Raw genomic sequence first — 25,135 nt, forward strand, 5'->3', positions numbered from 1 at the left:
TTGATTAAGGTATTACATATGTCTGATAATAGAGTCTTTATGGTTTGCATTTAATTGCTTGGTCAAGGTCTAGACCAGGGGTGGGCAAACTTTTTGACTCGAGGGCCACAGTGGGTTCTTAAACTGGACCGGAGGGCCAGAACAAAAGCATGGATGGAGTGTTTGTGTGAACTAATATAAATTCAAAGTAAACATCATTACATAAAAGGGTATGGTCTTTTTTTTTAAGTTTTATTCATTTCAAACGGGCCGGATCCAGCCCGCGGGCCGTAGTTTGCCCACGGCTGGTCTAGACTCATGCCGAGTAGCAAAATATGTCTGAGATTTGCATGATCTGATATATCAGAAAAGATCCCAATTGAAATGAGTATTTTCTGAAGACTTTAAAAACCACTCCACAGCCTGCCCAGTGTGGCTCAGTGATTGAGCATAGACCTATGAACCAGGAGGTCATGGTTCTATCCCAGTCAGGGCACATGCCCAGGTTGCAGGCTCAATCCCCAGTGGGCTCGACCCCCAGCGTGAGGCATGCAGAAGGCAGCAGATCAATGATTCTCATCATTGATGTTTCTCTCTCTCTCTCTTCCTCTCTGAAATCAATAAAAATATATTTTAAAAAATAAAAACCACTCCACAAAACAGAGAACTGATTATCTCTTCTACTTCATACTAATCTTTTTCTTGCAGTTCAGAAATCATGAATAGTTTCCCTTCATATATTTGCTCCTGAGTATTCTATTCTTGTGGAAGGATTTAAGTGTGCACAAAGGAATTAACCTCCCTAGATGTTTTCACTTTCTTTTAAGATATTACCTTCCCTTGTTTGTGAAGTTGAGGCTATGTCCTGTTCCTCTGGAATTGTCTCTCTGAGTGATTCTAGTTCTTCAGTTGACGCTTTATGCGGTTCTGTTAAGGACATTCTGTGCGATCCTCTCCGTGACCCTTTTGATGTTAGTGACTCTCTGGAAGATGCTTCTTCTGCAGTTGACCCTCTTTGCAGTCCTGGTTCTGCTACTGACTCTCCGGGTGATTCTTGTCTTTCAGCGAGCCATTTATATGGCTCTTCTATTACTGACATTCTGCGTGATCCTCTGCGTGATCCTCTTCGTGTTATTGGCTCTTTAAGAGATTCTTCATCACTTGACCCTCTTTGTGATCCTAGTTCTGCTACTGACTCTCCGGGTGATTCTAGTCTTTCAGTGGGCAATTTATATGGTTCTATTACTGACATTCTGCGTGATCCTTTGCGTGATCCTCTTCGTGACTCTCTAAACCCTTCTTCTGCAATTGCCCCTCTCTGTACTCCTTGTTCTGCTTCTGACTCTCTGCTGGATCCTTCTATTCCCGACTCTCTGAGTGATTCTTCTTCTACAATTGCCTCTCTAGGTACTCCTTGTTCTGCTACTGGCTCTCTGCTTGGCTCTTCTTTTGACCCTTTCTGTGGTTCTTCTATTACTGACATTCTGCGTGATCCTCTGCGTGATCCTCGTTCTGCAGGTGAATCTTTTTGTGGTTCTTCTATTACTGACATTCTGCGTGACCCTCTGCGTGATCCTGGTCGCACTGTTGCCCCTTTCTGCTGTCCTTGTGCTGTTATTGACTCTGAGTTTAGATCTTCACTTAAAATTTTGTTTGGGTCTTGTCCTGCAATTGTTCCCCTCTGCTGTTCTGGTAGGCTCGGCAATAGTGTTGATTTTTTATGTTTATCATATTTATGTAGCTCTTCTGGTTTTTTGAGCAATTTACTTTGTTTTTTACTAGCATTTTTTTCAGACAATGATGCATTCATCTCTAAGAACACATTGTCAAAGTCTTCATAAATGTGTTTCTGATTATCCATGTCTCCCCAGAACTCAGGCAACTCTATCTCTTCAAATTCAATGAGTGGCCCTAATGCAAAAGAACAAAGCATTTACCTAAACAATTGATCTTATAATACAGAATCAGAACTAGTAAGTTAATGCAAAAAAGCATTGAGCACAGTGATTATAATATAGGCCTATTACTTTAAATAAATGTCAGTTACCTTTCCCTGCAACACAATAAAAACCAAAAAGGTATCCAACTGAACATAAAAGATGCTCACTACTATATATTAGAAAGTATCCCTTCCTAAAAGTTGTGGTTTGAAAATGAACGTGATTCCTCTTTTGCTAGTTGCGGGGGTTGCTTAAACTGCCAAGACAAATACAACTTATTCTCTACTTTCAGTCCTCCCACAATGAGGCTAGCATGGAATGAGGAAGGGGACACATGTCTTCCACCTCAGATGCCTTTTAAATATCTGCAATATCAAAATAAAAGCATGTCTCTATCCATGACAATTTTTCACTGTGCTATTTTTTCCAATATTCATTTTCTCTCCTTTCCTTTTTCTCTACCTTTCTTTCTTCCTTCCTTGATTCTTTTCCTCAACAACTTATGTGGATACTTGGCTCAGAATTCTAGGGAAAGATTGAATAGCATTCAGCAGAATCCCACTGTTAAAAAAGAACACCACACCAAAACAACACTGGTGACCCGGACTACAAAGAGTGGGACCATGCCAGAGATCGCCTCTCCCTTCTAAAACATTTAGTATTTAAGCTATAAAATTGTGACTCCCATGGGTTTAAGGGAATAGTCTATGTACATCATCCACAGATTTTTAGGTATCCAAGTAAGAAATTATCATACAGAAATAAGATACTGACATTCTTTGGAAAACCCATCCATTCAATGACTTTCTCTTTAAAAAATAAAAATAAAACTGCTACTCCTATTTGTTTTGGTTGGTAATATAAAAATTTCACTGTATGTGTACAATAAAGTTGTACAAGTAAAAATGCTTGAGAGAAGGGGACATTTTTCTTCAAAATCTTAGAATTCTAAATTGGACATTAAAACTGGAATTACCATTACCAACTAAATTTCTGCAACATTCAGATTGTTACTAAAACATTTCTGCATTTGAATACATTTAAAATTGAGTTCTGGATTGACAACTTTTAGTACTGAACTGTAGTGAAAAATACATCTAGTCATGATAAAGAGTGAATTTTGTAGGGAAGAACAACTAGATATAGCTATCATGATCTAAGAGAGACATGTGAAGAAATTCCACAGGGATAGAATGGCCTTGAATTATCATACTAGAGGCCCAGTACACAGATTCGTGCACCGGTGGGGTCCCTCGGCCTGGCCTGCGGGAATTGGGCTGAAACCGACTCTCTGACACCCCCCGAGGGGTCCCGGATTGCAAGAGGGCAGTTCTTGGGTGACACACCCTGGAATCGGGCTTCCTGCTCTCTGCCGAGAACCGTAGCTGCCAAGTCACCAAAGCTTAGCAGCTCCTGCATTGAGTCTGCCCCCTGGTGGTCATTGTGCATCATAGCTACCCGCCAGTTGGCCAATCACTTAGGCTTTTATACATATAGACTAGGGGCCCGGTGCATGAAATTCGTGCACTGGGTGTGTGTGTGGGGGAGTGTCCCTCAGCCCAGCCTGCCCCCTCTCACATACTGGGAGCCCTCAGGCGTTGACCCCCATCACCCTCCGATCGCCTGATCGGCCCCTTGCCCAGGCCTGACGCCTGCGCCAGAGGTGTCAGGCTTGGACAGGGGACCCCCATCTCCCCCTGATCACTGGCTCTGGCCCCCGCCCAGGCCTGAGGCCTCTGGCCCAGGAATCATGCCTGGGCAGGGGACCCCCATCTCCCTCTGATCGCTTGCTCCACCCCCCGCCCAAGCCTGACGCCTCTGACCCAGGCTTCAGGCCTGGGCAAGGGGACCATCATATCCCCCCAATCCCCGGCTCCGCCCCCCACCCAGGCCTGATGCCTGGGCCAGAGGAGTTGACCCTCATCACCCTCCGATCACCAATCACTGGATCGGCCCCTTGACCAGGCCTGAGGCCTCTGGCCTAGGCGTCCGGCCCGGGCAGCGGGGACCCGCAGCTGCAGCGGCCCCGCGATCGTGGGCTACACTTTAGGCCCAGGCAAGGGACCCCTAGCTCCTGGGACTGCCAGCTTCGACCGTGCCCAGCTCCCATCGCCGGCTCCACCCCTACTTCCTGCTATCACTGGCCAGGGTGGAAAAGGCGCCTGATTCTCCGATCATGGCTGGGGGGCAGGGCAAAGGCGGCCCCAGGGCCGCCTTTGCCCTGCCCCCCAGCTCTTAGCTCCCCCCTGGGTTTCCGATCACTGTCAGTGGCAGGGGGCTTCTTCCTGCTTTCCCTTTCGCCTCCCTGCATTGAGCCTACGTATGCAAATTAACCGCCATCTTGTTGTCAGTTAACTGCCAATCATAGTTGGCAGTTAATTTGCATATAGCCCTGATTAGCCAATGAAAAGGGTATCGTCGTACGCCAATTACCATTTTTCTCTTTTATTAGATAGGATTAGTGTACTTCATCATTTCAGTGTGAGCATACTCCCTCTGAGTGGCACTTACATTGTCTTGGGTTTCGGAGTAAACGTCTAAGCATTTTTGGACTTTGGTCATAGAATGTTTCCAGCAAGGCCAATGTCCTCTGCCGATCCAAAAACCCTACCTAAGCAGAAAGTTGGCAATTAGGTGTTATAAGAGATTTGAGATTTTTATGTAGACAGAATATGGCTTATTGAAACATTCATCACTACCATCGTCATATAAATAAAATCTGCAAAGTCAAAGTTGGGAAAGCTATACCTTACCTCTTTAGGCTTATACTCTATTTCCCATTTTGTGACATGTCAAAATGCCTTTCACTTAACACATGCTTAACAAATGTTTGTTACTGACGTAATTGTTTAATCCAATGTACAATGTTCAATTCTCATCTAATCTGATCTAAGTATGACACTTAGGACAATTAACTGCTCCCTACTTGTTCTTTTTTCACATTTTTGTTTTGGGAAAAAGTTAATTACAGAAAAAATAAGAAAATGATAAAACTAACACTTTGTATTCCCTGCATCCAGAAATGATGATTGTTAACATTTTTTGTATGTACTTTAAAAATCTATAACTGAGCCTTGGCTGGTGTTGCTCAGTGGTTAAAGCATCGGCCTGCAGACCAAAGGGTTGCAGATTCTATCCCTGGCCCCCAGAGCATATGCGGGAGGCAACCAATCGATGTGTTTCTCTCACATCAATGTTTCTCTCCCTCATTCCCTTTTACTCTCTCTAGAAAACAATGGAAAAAATGTCCTTGGGGGAGGATTAACAAACAAAACAAAACCAACCAACCAACCAACCAAACAAACAGATATATATAACTGATATCATAGTACATGTATCCTTTTTTACATTTAAAAAAATTTTTTTTATAAAGAGTTAATTTGAGCCAAACTGATGACATGCTAGGAAACAAGATCTCAAATGCTCCCCTGCTTAAAAAAACGTTTTTATAAGTATTTATTTATTTATTTATTTTTATTATTTTTTTAAGAAAGAATTTCCTAGTTGTGCAGGCCAGTTCACAATACTAGGAAAGTCTTTTTATTTTTATTTTTTTAAATATATTTTATTGATTTTTTTACAGAGAGGAAGGGAGAGAGATAGAGAGTTAGAAACATCGATGAGAGAGGAACATCGATCAGCTGCCTCCTGCACATCCCCCACTGGGGAAGTGCCCGCAACCCAGGTACATGCCCTTGACCGGAATCGAACCCGGGACCTTTCAGTCCGCAGGCCAACACTCTATCCACTGAGCCAAACTAGTTTCGGCAGAACCTTTTTATAAGCATTTAAATTATCCTTAAAATTGCTCTTATTTACACAACATTGAGATCTGATTCATGTATATAAAGAAATATTATTTTATTTCTTTTAACTGTATGGTATTCTATAATATGAAAACTGCAATTTTAAAAACAAAAATCCTTCTTTTGATGGGCATTTAGATTATTTCCAGTATTTTGATACCAAAAATAATGTGTATAATGGATGTCCTTATACACATCTCCTGTGTACATGTATAAACATTTCCCTAGGATAAATAAATAGAAAGACAATTAATGAATTGTATACTATGTGCATTATCTTTTCTTTTTACTTTTTATTTATTGATTTTAGAGAGAGAAAGGAAGTGGGAGAAGGGGGGAGAGAAAGAAACATTAATTTGTTGTTCCACTTATTTATGCCTTCATTGGCTGATTCTTATATGTGCCCTGACCAGGGATCAAACCCACAACCTTGGCATATCAGGACAATGCGCTAACCGGCCAGGGTGTCTTCTTGGAGGTACACAGAGAACTTTTACTGCCACCTTTGCACACCCACTCCCCTTCACACACAGGTATTTGGGAATACTCATCACCTTTCCTCTAGCCACAGGAGTGGGACTAACCTCAGGCCCACCTACCTAGACTCTTCTGCAGCACTTACCCTCCCTCTTTAGTATCATGTTGGATTCAGGACTTCTCTATGAAGCTTGCAGTCTCTGAGCTAAACCCAGGAAAAGAAGCATAAGCCCTGCTGCTCTTAAATTTCTCCTCAACCTACTTAGAATTTCTAAGTGTCTATAATATTACCTTCAGCCCTGATTGGGGCTCGAGGGTGGGGGATCAGATACTAACTCTGACTTAGGGACCCAGACAACCTCAAACCCCTAGTCACATCCCCTCTACTACCTCCTCCTTCCATCAGCTGGTCACAATTTCCCAGTGATAGAAAAAGTGCTTTGATGTCATATTTTGCATTCTTCCTTTCTCTCTCTCTCTCTCTCTCTCTCTCTCTCTCTCTCTCTCTCTCTCTCTCTCTCTCTCTCTCTCTTTTTTTTTCCAGGAGCCCAGGATTTTCAAGTGAAAGTACAGGCTTTTGAACTCTTGTCTCAGCTACTGGTTAAAATATTCAGAAACTGCTTTATTCTAAACTGTATCTGTCTTACCTACAAGATCAGCACATAACTTCTATTTGAATACTGGGAAGAAATGCAAGAGTTCATGTCTCTAAATATGATCCTGCTATGTTTGTTATAGCACATGAATTGGTATTAAACCAGCCAACTATGAATAGTTGGTATCCAGGCATTTATTGGAGAGTAAAATCTTGACCTCCATGTCACCAATACTTATTATAAGTTCCGTTAAAAGAAGCAATATTCAACAGGACACATAGACATTTCAGATTTTATAAAATATACTAGAGGCTCAATGCATGAACTTCATGCAAGAGTAGGCCTTCCTTCCCCCTGCTACCAGCACCGGCTTCCCTCTGGCACACAGGACCGGGCTTCCCTCCGGCCGCTGGCAGGTGCCCAGGACCTGGGCTTCCCTTGCAGCCCCAGCTTCATCCAGAAGGTTGTCTGGAAGGATGTCCGGTCTAATTAGTATATTACACTTTCATTATTATAGATTAGTGGCCTGGTGCACAGATTCATGCACTCGGGGAGGGGGGGCTGTCCCTCGGCCTGGCTTGCACCCTCTCACAATCTGGGACCCCTTAGGGGATGTTGGACTGCTGGTTTCGGCCCGATCCTTGCAGGCCAGGCTGAGGAACCCCACTGGTACACAACTCCATGCACCGGGCCTCTAGTATGCATATAAGATCTTTGGTTAATCTCTTCCCACCCTCCCCCCTCCCCCCTTCCCTCTGAGATTTATCAGTCTGTTCCATGTTTCCATGCCTGTGTGTTGAGCATCTGCCCCCTGGTGGTCAGTGCGCATCATAGCTACTGGTCGAACAGTCGCTTAGGCTTTTATATATACAGATTTCTGCCCAGCCGGGTATGGCTCAGTTGTTTAAGTCAACCCAGGAACCAAGAGGTCACCGGTTCGATTCCCGGTCAGGGTGTATGCCCAGTTGCAAGCTCAATCCCCAGTGTGGGGTGTGCAGGAGGCAGCCAATCAATGATTCTCTCTCATCATTGATGATGTTTCTATCTCTCTCTCCCTCTCCCTTCCTCTCTGAAATCAATAAAAATATATTTTAATATATATATTCCTGACCTAAGCCAAATTAGCAGGGATCTGAGAGCCTAGACTGCAATATATTGGCTCCTTCAAGACTTGCTTTTTCTGAATTGCAGTCAGGTGTGGTATCATTTACCTACACTTAAGGTGGTTATAAGAAATTTCCCCAAGAAAATCATTGTTTCATTTATTATACGTCTGGCATAATGGACCTTCACTTCAACACATAAAGTCCCTTTGTGAGTACTTGTGGGAGGAACTGCTGACTTTGAACCCCAATTTTCTGTACTTCTTCTTAATATCAGTTTGCATTTATCTTAAACACGCCGATAGAATGTTTGCTCATGTTTCCCTTTTCACATTCACGGCTAGGAAGCTTAGATTCAAACTTGTAGGCAACCTAGAACAAATATTTATGCCAGTAAAATATGCATTTGGGGCTTTATTCCTAGCTTCAGTTACTGTCATCTCTCTTATTTTTTACTTCTTTCATCCTACTTTTAATACGTGTTCCTTTGTTGCAATCTTTTCTGGAACATGGGGATCAAACAAAGTTCATAAACAAATATATATCAGTAAAATTAGTATCTATTCTGCAAATCCATTTGGTATCCTAGCACACCAATATCCTCCCACGTACCACTCTTAGAAATACTTTTTGATATAAACTTTTCTTTTACAGAAGTAATATAATAAGATGTAGTAGACTCCCTGTTCCCAGCAGCTTTTTTTGATAAGAAGCCACCAGAAAAGAGAGCAAGCAAAAACAATCTTAAGCAACCATTCTTGAGAATGGGAAAGAGATTTAGAGATAAGTTATATGCTGTGGAATGCTGTGCCATGCAACGTGTGGTCTGTAAGCTGGTACAAGTCTGTGGTGAGAAGTATACATAAATTGAAAATAGCATCTAGCAAATTTGAGAAAGTAACAGATGCTAAATCAGAGTTGAACCTGACAATAAAAACGAGTTGTATTTTGTATGTCCTTTTCCCTGCTTAGTAATCCGTTTTCATTGAGTACCATTCCACAGCAAATTGGAAATTAAAAACATCACCATTAACAACAAACTAAAAACTGGTCCTTTATAACAAATAGTTTAAGAAACATGGCTTTAAGGGTCTTACCCTACCTTCCCACTGTCACAGTGCAGGAAGAGTTCAACAAACATCTGCCTCCGCATATCCGTTCTTATGACCTCCCGGAATTCATCTGCACTGTGGCAAAGGTGCTTAAGGAGTTCTTCAAATATTTCACTTTTCAAGTCTGCAATGTGCGAAGAGATGTACTGCAGAGAGAAAGAGGAAAAGTGATCGATTTAAAACTGTGCTCTTTCCTTGGGTTTTTCTTAGGATTCAGTTGAAGTGCATGAAATTAATGGCTGCCATTTCCCCCATCTCATTTGCTTGTCATTTAGATAAAGCATTTCATGTTAGTGCTAGTCTACAGGCAGTGCAGCAGAGGGAGCTGATCAATACAGTCCCCAACACCACACACCAGTGGGACTAGATATTTTGGAAGCAATTTCCCTTTAGCTCACATCAGCACTATATAGGACACAATTTTTACCTTACTGTTTGAAATAGCAGCAGTCATGGAATGTTGCCTGTAAATTACTAGCTCTAAAAATTGAATGCAGCTTTTCTTTTGATGTATGGCATATAAGAGTGTCTGTTTTCCAAAACTGACTACATTTAATTATTAGAGTGTAAGGGATGGAGATTGTAGGTGGGGTGTTTGTTTTGTTTGGGTTTTTTTTTTGATATTGCAATAAGGTATTCTTTGTCTATGATTTTCTGTTCCTTTTGAAAGTGTAGAGTCTGAAACAGCTATGATACTGGGCCATTTTAAAAAACTATATAAATTTCCAGTCCAGGGACAAATGCCCCTTTTCTTATCATGTTCAATTTAAACACTAAATTCTTAGCAAGATGGAAAAGGATGCAGATATAAAAGTTGAAGGATCAATATTTGGTGTTCGGGTAACCAGTCCATGGTTGACTTGTTTTGAGATTATATAGACCCAGCTTAAATGTAGTGGGCACATTGTTTTATCTTGAGGAATCCACATTTCTACCACCACTATTCCAAACTCATATGATCTTGAGCCATTTTTCTTTGTTCATAATAGTTATTTATTTTATTATTAAATTTCTGGATTGTCATTGGTTAATAGGATCATGTAGGTTTCAGGTGTGGATTTCTATGTTAAAAAATCTGTATATTACACCATGTGCCCACCACCCAAAGTCAAATCATCTTGCATCACCATCTATTAGGCCCCTTTCACCCCACCGCCACCCTCTTCCCTCTGGCAACCACCACACTGCTGTTTGTGTCCACATATGAATGAAATCATATGGTTCTTAGCTTTTTCTGCCTGACTTATTTTACTTAACAAACATTCTGAAGGTCCATCCATGTTGTTGCAAATGGCACTATTTTGTCTTTTCTTATGGCTGAGTAGTATTCCATTGTGTATATGTACCACATCTGCTTTATTTAATCTTCTATTGAAGGACATCTTGGTTGTCTCCATGTCTTGGCCACAATGAATAATGTTGCAATGAACATGGGGTGCATAGATCTTTTTGAGTACATGTTTTCGAGTTCTTCAGGTATATACCCAGGAGAGGGATTGCTGGGTCAAATGGTAGCTCTAATTTTTGAGGAATTGCCAGACTACTTTTCCACGGTGGCTATACCAGTCTACATTCCCACTAGCAGTTCCCTTTTCTCTACAACCTTTCAACACTTGTTATTACTTGTCTTGTTGATAATAACTATTCCAACAGGTATGAGGTGGTATCTCGCTGTAGTTTTGAATTGTATTTCCCTAATTGCTAGTGAGGTTGAACATCATTTCATATATCTGCTGGCTGTTTGTGTGTCTTCTTGGGAGAGGTGTCTGTTCAGGTCCTATGACCTGGGCCATTTTTCTTAACGCCTGTTGAATAGATTCCTGGAAGTGGGATTGCTAACTTAGAAGGTAAATGCATCTGTATTTTTGGTAGGTTTTCATGTTGGTCAGGCTTGTAACTACCCTTTTGTGCTCCCACCACGAACAGATGCGTGACTGTTTCTCCTCAGCCTCACCATTAGTGTGTATTGCCTTCCAGATCTTTGCTAATTTGATGGGTCAAGAACATTACATTCTTGATCTACACCTGAGTGTAATATTTCGTGATAGAGAGAAATGGATTAAGCACTGGAAGAGTTTCTGACTGGACTCCTCTTGAAGTTTTAGCCCAATTCACAGTCAATGATTCCCTCCTCTGACCCAAGCACAACAGTAGCCAAATTTGTACCGAATTATCCTACTTCCTTAGCCATACATGTTTGGACCAGGGGAGGGTACTTCACCGAAACAAAGCCATTCAGTTTCTGGAATTTGGAGTGGGGAATGGCCAGTTGGTCTCTGAGAGAGGTTGGATCTATAAATTAAGCTTAAGAATTTGTAGATGGCCAGATTACTCCATGTGAACTGGAAATACCAAGGAAGTCTGTACACAGAGATGGGTAAATCAGAAAGCAGAGAGAAAAGTTTTCCAAGTCCCTGTTCGAGTCTCTTCATGAGGCCAGATCATATTCCTGCCCTCGGATTCTGCACATTTCATTTTCAGCTAAATTAGCTCAGGTTGGTTTCTGTTTCATGCAATTAAAGAATAGTAACTAATACAGTTTGTTTAAATGAAACATTATGTTGATATATTTCCCTGACGATTTTTGAAATGAAGGGAATAGTTGATATTTTACTTCCTCAGTATTATCAGGCAAATTTAGAGTGCATTATGTAAGGGGTACATAGGCTTTAATCTATGCTAATGAATCATAAACCATTATTCAACTGGCTTAGAGATTAAAAGAGGAAAATTTGAAGCAGAGCAAAATAGCTCTTCTAAATATTTAGTTTACTTAGCTGACCAAACCACCTAATTATCATTATTGTTGATGGATCAATGAGCACAGTTTAGGTCATCTGCTACCTTGGGAAGTAAGAATAGTAGTTAAGAACTCATATGTGGAGCCTGTTTGGGTTCAAATCCCAGTTCCCATATTTACTGGCTGAGTAACCTGAGATGAATCATTGAACTTCCCAGTTTCTTCATTTGTGAAATGGGTATTATAGTAGCTCCCTTACTGAGTCACAAAGAGGATGCTGTTTTGCAGAGCTTAGATATTTCATGTAATAGTTTTCTGTAGCCAATGCTCTTATTTCCTTTGGAGCTAGGTTAAAAAAATCGACCAAGAAAGTTTTCTTTATAGGATAAAAGTCTTTTCAGCTGACTTACATATTTAGAAGGAAAACCCAATGAGATCAATGGCTCTTAAAGTGGGATCCCTTGACCACATCACCTGAGAGCTTGTTAGAAATGTGAATTTGGGGGCCCTACTCCGGCTTACTGAATCAGAAACTACTGCAGACTATCAGCGGAGCAATTGCATGGCATAGTTTCTCCACTGGGTGGCACCTGTGCACAACATACTGACTTTAAGCCTGCCATTTATTTCATTTTCTTCGTTTCATTGAACGAGTTCTGACAAAATAACCTTAAAACAAATCTTTTTAAAAGCAACTGTCCCTTAAAAAAAACCAATTGTCCCAAATATTACTTCTAGGTCATATCATATAAGATGGCTCAATAATTTACTGATTAGATAATCAAATATGTTCAATAAATATTTATATATAAGAAATACTTTCTTGGTTTCTAGTTGAAGTAACAGCTCTTCTCTATAATGAAAGTACCTGAACATGTGCTGTTTTCATTTCAGGAAGAGAAGTTGAGCAATATCAGTAAAATTAATAGTAATAGCCCAACCCACCCATTAAAACAAAATTATATAGATAGATGAATAGATATCCACAAAGGAATTATGTAGAATGCTAATGAGTTTGTATCAAGTATTATTACATCCAGTCTAATTAGCATATTATGCTTTTATTATTATAGATAGAGCTGTTATCAAAAACAGTTTTAATATTGCCACAATTATTGTCAAATTTTTGTTCATTTACTTTATATTTCTAATGTATCCTATATAACAAAGAGCTAACATGCAAATGGTTGTCACACTCTCACGCCCTTGCGCCCTCGCGCCTCGTCCGGGGGACCTGAGGCTGTGCCCCCCACCCTGGTGCCCGGACGGGGGGACCTGAGGTCATGCCCCCTGCCCTGCGGGGCTTGACAGGGTGGGACCGGCTGGGTCTGGGTCTCACGCAATTTCAAGGTGCATGCGGGTGGGCGGGGACTTGACTCTGGGTCCTGCGGCGTGCCCAGACTCTGACAGGAGGGAGATTTTCACTTACATTTTACTAATTTTCTTTCATCTCTGACACTTCTATTATAGAGAAAGGGCAAATAGCAATATTAAAATATTTCCTCTAATTAATTCCCTTTTTTAAAAAAAATATGGAACGCTTCACGAATTTGTGTGTCATCCTTGCGCAGGGGCTATGCTAATCTTCTCTGTATCGTTCCAATTTTAGTATATGTGCTGCCAAAGCGAGCACTAATTAATTCCCTTTTAATGTGCATGAATTTCGTGCACCAGGCAACTAGTTTTTATATATTCTACTAGAGGCCCGGTGCACAAAAATTCATGCACTTGTGGGGTCCCTCAGCCTGGCCTGCACCCTCTTGTAGTCTGGGAGCCCTCAGGGGATGTCCAACTGACAGCTCCCTGAGGGAGTGGGCCTAAGCTGCAGTTTGGCCTCCCTCTGTGCGTCATCAGGGGATGGCAGCTGGCCCCATCCGCCCCATTGCCCCTCTGCCACCACTGGTCACTGCCGCCCCTCCCCCATCACCGTCCCCTCCCTCTACCTGCTGGCACGTGCCTTGGCTGGCCTGGCGCCACCTGCTTGCCAGTCCCGCCCCCTGCCGACTGGTAGTTCCCCCATTCAGTTGATTTGCATATTATACTTTTATTATATAGGATTATAATTTTCTATAAACTCATAAAGCTTTAAAGTGTCCTATCACCTTTATATTAATTTTACAATTTACAAATAGAAAGCTTTAACACTTACAAATATAAAAAAGTCTTGGTTCTACTAGATTATTTTTAATCTTGAAATCTGCTCAGTTTTGTTTGTTTATTGCTTACTTTCATTATCAGATATTCTTTAAAAATTCTCTTAATTTCATCTTTTTTTTAAAGTTTTATTTTATTGTTTAAAGTACTATATATAGTATTACATATGTCTCCCTTTTCCCCCATTGACTTCCCCACAGCCACCCCTACCCCCTGACACATGCCCTCACCCCCTTAGTGTCCATGTCCATTGATTATGTTTATATGATCTCTTTCCCCCATCCCCTACTCCTCCCCTGCCTTCCCACTGAAGTTTGACAGTCTGTTCAATGTTTCTTTGTCTCTGTATCTATTTTTGTTCATTAGTTTATAATATTCATTACAGTCCACAAATGAATGAAGTCATGTGATATGCTGACTGGCTTATTTTGCTTAGCATAATGCTCTCCAGGTCCATCCATGCTGTTGCAAATGGTAAGAGTTCTTTCTTTTTTACAGCAGCGTAGTATTCCATCTTTTTGTCATTTTATATTAGGTGCTTTATTTATCAAGTACAAATAGCATTTTTTTCAATTACCAAAAAAATCACCAATTATAAGATAGACTATTGATTTAAGAACAGATTTGGAAGGTTGGAGAAGAGAGGAAAATATTATTTTATTAAATATCTACATTGATTATAAGATACATCTTTTAAAAAACTTTATTGGGGTATAGTTGACATATTAAAAGCTATACATATTCAATTCAAGTGTGTCTATGTAAATATGTACAGCTGTTTACATGTCAACCATACCTCAAAATAAAGTGTTTTCCCTCTTATGGAAAATAAATATAAACCAAAATCATCATCACCAAGGCCATAGACATCTCCATCACCTGTAAGATGAATTTTGATTTTAGAAGTGCAAAAAGAAAAGTTATCTTACAATTAAGTAAATATGAAATATGAAGAGGTCTCCAATAACATGGAAGAATCAGAGAAGTTACATTTTAACAGACATTGCTAAAGAAGACTTCCCTCTCTGCCAATTGGGAAGACCAGGTGTTCATTTTTACCACATTGCTCTGATAATAAGTAATTCTCCTAATTTTAAAAAATGTGCCTGGCCCATAGGTAAGTTTTAGATCTCATTGTTATTTGTATAACCAGATTTCACTGAATACAAGAAGATGGGTTTTCTTTATCTTACCCAAAGGTGTCAATGGAATTTTTCACACTTTCACATCATGAATACCACTGATTGAAAGAAATTGTAAGATGCCTTTGATTATAAGACATAACCATAATTTCAGAGGCATTAAAATATTCAAAATGTGCATCTTAGAATCAATAAAACAAGTTATTATGTTTCCATTTAATTTAATTCTAAGTTAATGTATATGTGACATTCACCAAAACTGGCAAAATAATTTGAGTCAAATAATGAATACTTTAACTTCTTACTTCTATAAATTCCATTTTGTTCAATCTTTGCTCCATTGAGTCAGCAATATCCAACTGTTTGCAAAGTATTTCTATTATGGAATAAAGGTTATTTGCTAGTTAGTGTGGTTACAATACATTCATATTTTTTATTCATATCATAGTGCTTTAAAAGAACATAAAAGTATTTCTTAATTAATGTTCATCAATATTTGCAATAAAGTAAAAGATATATAGTTGGGTAACATTCCAATTACTATAAAATTATTATTTTATTTAACCAAACAACCCCAAAACTGAAAAGAATGTGCCTACCTTTTTAATGACGAGGTTGAAATAAAGCAGAAACAAATATGCACACTGATAGTATAAAAGACTACACATACACATATCTTTTGTTTTCTGTATATAAATATGATCATATTGATCTGCAACTTGCACACTTAACCACTTACCTTGCAAATCTTTTCAAATAGAATCTGGAACTCAGGGGGAAGGTTTGGGATGGAAACATGGATGAGAATCATTAACAGAAGTCATGGGTTTGAATAAGAAAAGTGTGTATAATGTGTAAAGTGATAATAAAGCCAAAAAAGAAACTCTGGAAAACAACATTTAAAGCAAAGAAAAGAAGAACCAGAAACATCGGCTAAAGGGTGATCACAGATAGATGTAAAAATCAAGAGAGAATAATATCACAAAAGCAAAGAAAAAAATTTTCATGAATAACAGAGTGCTAAATAATGGTGAATGTAGCAGTTAGTTTAAATAAAGATTTTTTAAACTTCCATTTAATGTGACAATTATGTGATCTTTATTGACCTTACCAAGACACAAAAGTGAAAATTGTGTGAAAGCTTAAGGTGAAAAAATCAATACACTGGCTTCCTCTCCTACTTCTAACAGTAGTTCCTCCTGCCAATCATGGGCTGATGCATAAAAATATTCTTTAGTCACTATTGATTGTTTAACTGCTTATTATAAGACTAGAGGCCCAGTACATGAAATTCATACATGAGGAGGGTCCCTAGCAGCTGCCAGCTGCCAGCCGGGGCCTTCCTTCCCCAGCTGCCAGCTGCCTGACAGGGCCTTCTTTCATTCCGCACCACTCCCTGGTGGTCAGCACATGTCATAGCAAGCGATCAAACTCCCGGTTGGTCAAACTCCCAAGGAGACACTTTGCATATTATATATATATATATATATATATATATATATATATACACACATATCTCAGTTATTATCATAAAAGGACTGTATATGCTTTAGTAAAGCGTATGTATTAAATGCTGCTATCTCCATCCCAGATCTTCCCACAGCTCTGGAATATTACACAAGCCAGACAGGTTTCTACTAGTAACAGTTGTTATTAAGTATATGTGTCAGTCCGCTGGCTGGACTTTGAGCAATTTAACGGCAGTGGGAACATATCTTAGTCCTCTTGGTATTCTCTACCCCATCATAGTATCTGGAACTAAGTGAGGACTCAGTAAATATTGAGTGAATAAATGGCACAGAAAATTAATACTATGTAGTATAGGAGGTGAGAGAAGAAACCATCAATGCCAACTAGAGCGTTCTAAATTTCTCTCATTTTATCACAATCTCAAATACAGCTCTCTTAACTCGTTCCTTTTGTGCCCCTTCAAAAACCAACTAAATAAAACAAGTCATTTAAATTTTTTTTGAAAGGGGACTTGAGGTTGTGCTGACTGAATAATTATAGTTTTTGGATAGGATGAAAAGGTAGAAAGAGAAAAGGCTGTCAACAACGTCCAAATCATGTTTGGGGAACAGTGATTGGGAGGTTGTAAAGCATATTTTGTTTTAAAAAGTATGAACAGATGTCAGACAATCTATTGTTATTAATGTAATAAAGTGGTCAAAAATCAATCAATTACATATTGATTTACATAAATTATGTAAATGTCAGGACACAAACTCATATAAGGATACCTTTCTGAAAGCAAAAGCATCAAAATCCATAGGTGTAGCCCTAGCTGGTTTGGCTCAGTGGATAGAGTGTCGGCCTGCAGATTGAAGGGTCCTGGGTTCAAGGGCACATGTCTGGGTTGTGGGCTTGACCTCCAGTAGGGGGCGTGCAGAAGGCAGCCAATCATTTATTCTCTCTTATCATTGATGTTTCTCTCTCCCTCTCCCTTCCTCTCTGAAATCAATAAAAAAAGATTTTTAAAAATTCCATAGGTATAGTACTGTCTCCTTCCTCCCCAGTGAGCATGGAGGAAATGTGTAGGTGAGTTTTTGTTGATGAGGATTAGGAGTAGGGGCAGAACTCCTGCAATTCCTGCAAAGAAAAGACTCCCTCCCTCCTGCTAGAAATGCAAGTAGGTGAAAATTCTGCTTAGAATTATTTGAAGTCTAGAACCTAACTCCATTTTACTGCATATAAACAGAGAACATATATTTGCTGTTGAATTTTTAAAGAATGTAACTACTGTGAAAATGTGAGAGAGGATTGCTAGTATACTCTACTTCATTCTGGAATTTTGCCAAGAGCTATTCACTATTCAGAAAATTATGTAATGGGAGGTAATATCATACATTGTATCTGAATTCCAATATAACACACCTGTCAGTCTGCGTTTTATAGCTCTCCCATTTTACTACCCATGGAATGTATACAAGTACATTCATTTGGCTCCTATTTCAAAATTTCAAATACAAAGAAATGGTTGATTGGATATAATTTTTACTTTTCTTATATTTATTTTTAATATATATTTTTATTGATTTCAGAGAGGAGGGAAAGAGAGAGAGAGAGAGATAGAAACATCAATTATGAGAGAGAATCATTGGCTGCCTTCTGCACGCCCAGTTGAGCCCACAACCCGGCATGTGCCTGACCGGGAACCAACCTGTGACCTCCTGGTTCATAGGTCAACGCTTGCCACTGAGCAATGCTGGCCGGGCTACTTTTCTTACATGTAAACATTAATTATAAGGAGGTACAAATGTTACCACTCTGTTATATCTTATAATGAAGTTATAACCTAGCATTTATGTATTGAAATACAGTGCATATAATTTTTATATCTTTTATTTCTTTGTATCACATTTATGACATACCTTTTTTAAAAAATTCTGTGTATGTAAGTAATGTTTTCTAGGAATTTGACAGGATAATTAAAGGGGTATTACAGAATATTTGTAATAAAATGGGGCACTGGACTAAAAGAATTGAAAATCACTGATTGCTTCTCTGCTTTTCTACATTCTCCATCTGGAAAGAGAAAAAAAACTCTAGCCAGTTTGGCTCAGTGGATAGAGCACCACCCTGCAACTGAAGGGTCGCAGGTTTGATTCCAGTCAAGGGCACATACCTCAATTGCAGGCTCCTCCCTGGCCTGGGCCCTGGTTGGGGCTTGTGCAGGAGGCAACCAATCGATGTGTTTCTCTCACATCGATATTTCTCTCTATCTTTCCCTCTCTCTTACACTCTCTCTAAAAATCAATGGAAAAATATCCTCAGGTGAGGATTTAAAAAAAAAATTGAAAGAGCAGAAAAAAGCTCAAATACTTCTGTAAGAGCTTTGAGTAATATTCATCTCAATATTGACTCTTCATCTTAATTCAGCATCCCTTCCCTTCTCCCCAAAAGAGGAAAAAACACAAATACTGTAGTAATTGGCATGCTTACCAAGCTTGAAATCTGGATTTTGAAAAAAATCATGAAGAGCATTCTGAATCTATAAATCAAAAAGATCATGTATTACTTCTCAATTACCATATACTTAGTATTTCAGACTAAAACCATCTGTAATTTTTCAGTTTACACCCAGGGACAGGAATAGTAATAATTAACACTTAGTTTATAGATATGTAAAATTAGTTCACATATATGTACTCAATGATTCCCATCCTTTTTGTGTAAAAATTAGGATGCTGAGGACGATCCCATTTTGCCCCTTCCAGGGCCATTTCTATCAACCCTTAGATATGGGGGATGATGGAGCTAAGGCACCTTTGGCAAACAATTTGGCAATCCACAGAATCCTCTAAAATTTCTTATTCTTCAATTACACACAAAAAATTTCAGACTTCTTCTTGGTCCATTTATTAAAAGTAGACTTTATTCTTTTTTCTCTTTATTTATTTTTATTTTTTTAAATTAAATCTTTATTGTTCAGATTATTACAGTTGTTCCTCTTTTCCCCCCCCATAGCTCCCTTCCACCCGGTTCCCACCCCAGCCTCTGCCCTTACCCCCCCGCCCCACTGTCCTCATCCATAGGTGTACGATTTTTGTCGTCTCTTCCCGCACTCCTCACACCCCTTCCCCCCACCGAGAATAGTCAGTCCACTCCCTTTCTATGCCCCTGATTCTATTATATTCACCAGTTTATTCTGTTCATCAGAAATATTTATTCACTTGATTTTTAGATTCACTTGTTGATAGATGTGTATTTGTTGTTCACAATTTGTATCTTTACCTTTTTCTTCTTTCTCAAAGGATACCTTTCATCATTTCATATAATACTGGTTTGGTGGTGATGAACTCCTTTAGCTTTTCCTTATCTGTGAAGCTCTTTATTTGACCTTCAATTCTGAATGATAGCTTTGCTGGGTAAAGTAATCTTGGTTGTAGGTTCTTGCTGTTCATCACTATGAATATTTCTTGCCACTCCCTTCTGGCCTGCATAGTTTCTGTTGAGAAATCAGCTGACAGTCATATGGGTACTCCCTTGTAGGTAACTGACTGTTTTTCTCTTGCTGCTTTTAAGATTCTCTCTTTGTCTTTTGCTCTTGGCATTTTAATTATGATGTGTCTTGGTGTGGCCCTCTTTGGATTCCTTTTGTTTGGGGTTCTCTGCGCTTCCTGGACTTGTAAGTCTGTTTCTTTCACCAGGTAGGGGAAGTTTTCTGTCATTATTTCTTCAAATAGGTTTTCAATATCTTGCTCTCTCTCTTCTTCTGGCACCCCTATAATTCGTATGTTGGTATGCTTGAAGTTGTCCTAGAGGCTCCTTACACTATCTTCATATTTTCGGATTCTTTTTTCTTTTTGTTTTTCTGGTTGGGTGTTTTTTGCTTCTTCGTATTTCAAATCTTGACTTGATTCTTGCGATCCTCTAGTCTGCTGTTGGAACTCTGTATAATATTCTTTATTTCAGTCAGTGTATGCTTAATTTCTAGTTGGTCCTTTTTCAAAACCTTGAGGGTCTCACTAGATTTCTTGAGAGTCTCACTAAATTTATTGGTGGTTTCTAGAAAATTCTTGAAAAACCTTATAACTGTGGTTTTGAACTCTATATCCAGTAGTTTGCTTTCCTCCATTTCTGTCATTTGTGACCTGTGTCTTTGTCTCCACATTTTTTATGCTTCCCTGTGTTGATGGAGTGGCTTTCTGTGCTATGGGCCCAGTGGCTCAGCCTCCCCAATTACCTGAGGTGGACACTCTTGGTGCACCCCTTTGTGGGCTTTGTGCACAGTCTTGTTGTAGTTAAGCCTTGACTGTTGTAGGTATCACTGGGAGAAATTGACCTCCAGGCCAATTGGCTGTGAGAATCAGCTGTGTCTGCAGTGGGAGAACTTCTGTGCTGGAGACATTCTTCTGGGGCAAGACTTGCTTCAGTGGGGCTTTGGTGCTCACTGAGTCTGCCTCCTGAGTATGGCCCTTATGGATCTGAGGAGTTGTAATCTGGATGGTCCCACTCAGACCACTGGGTACACTGGCTCTTGGATCTCTAAGGAGGTGCTAATTTAGCCTCTGTCTGAGGCTACCCAGCAGGAGCTAAGGAGAGATCTGCAAATTCCTCTTCTTTGTTTGAGGTTTGGGGGTGCCCAGATGAAGCCCAGCTGTGAAGCAGTGCAAGCTGCTGTGTGGCCTTGGGCCTTCTTTTGGAAGTTCTGGGTCTTTCTGACCCAGCTGCAATTTGTTAGGTAATTTTCAGGTTGCAAAGGGCCAGGGCCTTTCATATTCAAAAGCTTCTGCTCACAGCTGGGTGGGGCCGGGTCTCAACAGGGCAGAGCAAGCAGCTATGGCTGCTCCTCAGTCCTACCCTAATAGGCCATGTCTCAGTGTCCCCATAATCGCTGCAAGCACCTCTGAGAGAAAGCTGCCCTCCAGTTCCGACCGATGCCAAACAATCCAGTTTCTCCCCGTATTATGAGTCTGGGTCCCCAGAGACTCACCCGGAACTGGAGTTCAGAGCAGTCAGGAGCTTGAGACTCCCTCCCGATTGAAAAAGACAACCGCGTCCTCAGTTGCCAGCCCTTTCCACGTGCGCCTCTGTACCTATGCACTTTACTTCCGCACCTCCTCTGAGTCTCAGTGTGCTTTTCTCTTTCCTTCTAGTTGTAGAATTTCCACTCAGCCGGCCTTCCTGTGGTTCTGGATGATGTCCGTTTTGTCTTTTAGTTGTATTTTTGAAGTGGTTGTGCGAGGCAGCAATTTTCAGTGTTTACCTATGCCGCCATCTTGGTTTCTCCTAAAAGTAGACTTTATTCTTTAGAGCATTTGTAGGTTCATAACAATTGAGCAAAAAGTATAGAGAAGTCCCATATACTCTCTGCCTGCTACCACATAGTATACAGCTTCCCCCATTATCAACATCCCCTACCACAGTGGTCCATTTGTTACAATCAATAAACCTTCATTGAAAACATCATAACCCTAAGTTCTTCATTTACATTTGTGATCATTCTTGGTGTTGTACATTCTATGGGTTTTGACAAATGTATAATGACATGTATCCATCATTATGGCATCATACAGAATTGTTTTACCACCCTATAAACCCTCTGTGCTCTGCCTATTTATCCCTCCCTCCCCCTCTCACTCCTGGAAACTGCTCTTTTTACTACCCCTGCAGTTTTAACTTTTCCAGACTGTCATAGAGTTGGAATCATACAGTTTTGTAGCCTTTTCAGGTTGGCTTCTTTCAGCTAATAATATGCATTTAAGGTTACTCCATGTCTTTCATGGTGTAATAGCTCATTTCTTTCTAGTACTGAATAACATTCCATTTTGTGGATATACCACAGTTTATTTATCCACTCACCTACTAAAGGACATCTTGGTTGCTCCCAAATTTTGGCAATTATACATAAAGCTGCTGTAATCATCTATGTGCATATTTTTGCATGGACATATGTTTTTAACTCCTTTGGGTATATACCAAGGAATATGATGGCTGGATCATATGGTAAGATTATGTTCAGTTTTCTAAGAAACTGCCAAACTGTCTTCCAAAGTGGCTGTAGCATTTTGCATTTCCACAACAATGAATGAAAGTTCCTATAGCTGCACATCTTAGTATTTAGTGTTCTCAGTATTCTTGAATTTGGGCATTCTGATAGGTGAGTTGTGGTATCTCATTGGTTTTTTGTTTGTTTGTTTTAAATATATGTTTGTTTTAAATATATGTTTATTGATTTCAGAGAGGAAGTGAAAGGGAGAGATAGAAACATCTATGATGAGAAAGAATCATTGATTGGCTGTCTCCTGAATAACTTCCACTGGGGATAGAGCCTGCAACCCGGGCATATGGCCTGACTGGGAATCAAACCCTGACCTCCTGGTTCATAAGTCAACACTCAACCACTGAGCCATGCTGGCTGGGCCTTATTGTTGTTTTACTTTGCATTTCCCTGATAACATATGTGGAGCATTTTTGTTGTTGTTGTTAATCCTCACCCGAGGATATTTTTCCACTGATTTTTAGCAAGAGTGGAAGGAAGGGTGGGAGACAGTGAAAAAGACACATCAATTGGTTGCCTCCCACACTAGCCCTGCCTAGCACCTGGGATCAGGCTCAATCCCCAGCGGTATGTGTCCTTGATCAGAATTGATCTTAGGACCTTTCAATCCATGGACCAGCGTTCTATTCACTGAGCCAAACTGGCTAGAGCTGTGGAGCATTTTTTAATATGCTTATCTGCCATCTGGATATCTCTGGGGAATTGTCAGTTTAGGTCTTTTACCCATTTTTTAATAGATTGTTTGTTTTCTTATTGTTAAGTTTTAACAGTTCTTTGTATATTTTAGATAATAGTCCTTTATCAGATATATCTTTTGCAAATATTTTCTCCCAGTCTGGGGCTTATCTTCCTTCGTCTATTTTTTAATAATTCACTGTGGGGGGTAGTGGTAGAGAGGCTGGATGAAAAAGGTGAAGGGATTAATAATAATTTTTAAAAAACTTGTTCAGCCAAGCCGGTGTGGTTCAGTGATTGAGCATTGACCTATGAACCAGGAGGTCAAGATTCAATTCAAGGTTTCAGGCTCCACCCCCAGTGGGGCTGTGCAAGAGGCAGCGGATCAATGATTCTCATCCTTGATGATTCTGTCTCTCTCCCTCTCCCTTCCTCTCTGAAATCAATAAAGAAAATATAAAAAAACAAAACAAAACAACTCATAGACACAGACAACACTATGGTGATTACTAGAGGGAAAAGGGAGATAAATAAATGGTGATGGAAGGAGACTTGGGGTGGTGAACACACAATACAATATACATGTATTATAGAACTGTACACCTGAAATCTATATAAATTTATTAACCAATATCACCCCAATAAATCCAATAAAAAATTCACTTTGAACCAAAAATATGCTTATCATTTTATTTAACCAGTAAGTATTCTCATATCTGTATATACATACCTAAAAGAAAATATTTAACTCTTAGAGTACAGATGTCATCTGGAGCTAAGATAGTCTCTTAGCCCACAGAAGTAATTAGTTACATATATACAAAAAAACAAATGGAAGCTATACCTGACTGTAATGAAGATTTTAGGAACCTCAGCCAGAGTCAATGTATTTTTAGAACTCTAGCTAAAATTTTAAAAAACACTCAAGAGAAAATTAAAGAAATCTACCCTCATGGACTAGTGTCATGAATTGACTTATGTCAGCAGGACTGAAAATTTAGAGGGAGGATTTTAGTACTCCACTCAGTATCACCTTCTTATTTCCTAACCCACCTACCCTTCACAGATACCCCCTTTCTTACCACTTTCATAGGAATCGTTCCCTTAGGGTCTAGAATCCATTCATTGAACTGCTCCTGCAGAGCCTGTTTCCGTAGGTTGGCCACCTGGACTTTGACTTGGCTTATGGTTTCTCTTTGTTCTTGTTTCTCTTTAATCTTCTCCTTCATCCTGGATACTCTGAGGGATGTAGAAATAGAAGACATGTTGAGTTAAGACCATTGAATTTGATTCAGATTGTTCAAATGGCAGAACACAAGAGTTCAGAGCCTCATAGAAACTTTTAACCTGTATTTTCTTCATGAAATTATCCTTGATTCAAGCCTGCAGTACATTAATTATAGGCTGTCTTCTATTATTTGACTTTTTATGGAGATAGGCCTTATTTTACCCAACTAAATACTATACTTAAGAAATACTAAGAATAGCCCTAGAAGCTGCCACATACAGTATACAGTAAAATCAAGGTTGAATGTACTAAGGCTTTAAGGTGGTGGGGTGTCTCTCTTTCCTTGATGCAGAAATCATGTGGAATGACTCTGATTCAAGGTCTAAAATGGGAGCCTGAAAGATGCATTTACAACAAGCATCTCAAGTAATTCTGATGCCTTGGACCAAACTTTTGATTTCTGTCTAGGAATGTATGTTGCCAGATTCCTTTATCTGGCCAGAGTTACTTTGACAGCCCCTGAGCACAATAGTTATCCTTGTTTTCAGACAGAGCTGTATTACCCAGGTAGAAAATGGGGGAAGCATTGTGATTTTAATTGTTCCTATGTTCATCATCCTGACTAGGACTTCAAAACCCCCAAATTGGTTTTGATTGAAATACCAAAATAGTTCAAAAT

The 25,135-nt window shown here is 39.7% G+C and overlaps 1 protein-coding gene and 1 non-coding gene across 2 annotated transcripts in view; both read right to left on the minus strand.

Moving 5' to 3' along the window:
• The window catches only part of EFCAB5 (EF-hand calcium binding domain 5), an 81,906-nt gene that overhangs the window by 36,262 nt on the left and 20,509 nt on the right, over positions 1-25,135 (minus strand). The window contains exons 5-10 of the mRNA XM_059669749.1: positions 24,311-24,467; positions 18,971-19,040; positions 15,355-15,425; positions 9,004-9,159; positions 4,431-4,530; positions 814-1,890 (exon numbers count right to left, since the gene is read on the minus strand). Of these exons, the coding sequence (XP_059525732.1) occupies positions 814-1,890; positions 4,431-4,530; positions 9,004-9,159; positions 15,355-15,425; positions 18,971-19,040; positions 24,311-24,467 (1,631 nt within the window). The remainder of the gene's footprint in view (positions 1-813; positions 1,891-4,430; positions 4,531-9,003; positions 9,160-15,354; positions 15,426-18,970; positions 19,041-24,310; positions 24,468-25,135) is intronic.
• On the minus strand, positions 13,280-13,386 carry LOC132219509 (U6 spliceosomal RNA). The gene has a single exon (XR_009449500.1). It is a non-coding gene; the product is annotated as a U6 spliceosomal RNA (small nuclear RNA).

Source organism: Myotis daubentonii, chromosome 16 (genome assembly GCF_963259705.1).
Source record: "Myotis daubentonii chromosome 16, mMyoDau2.1, whole genome shotgun sequence".
Classification (NCBI taxonomy): domain Eukaryota; kingdom Metazoa; phylum Chordata; class Mammalia; order Chiroptera; family Vespertilionidae; genus Myotis; species Myotis daubentonii.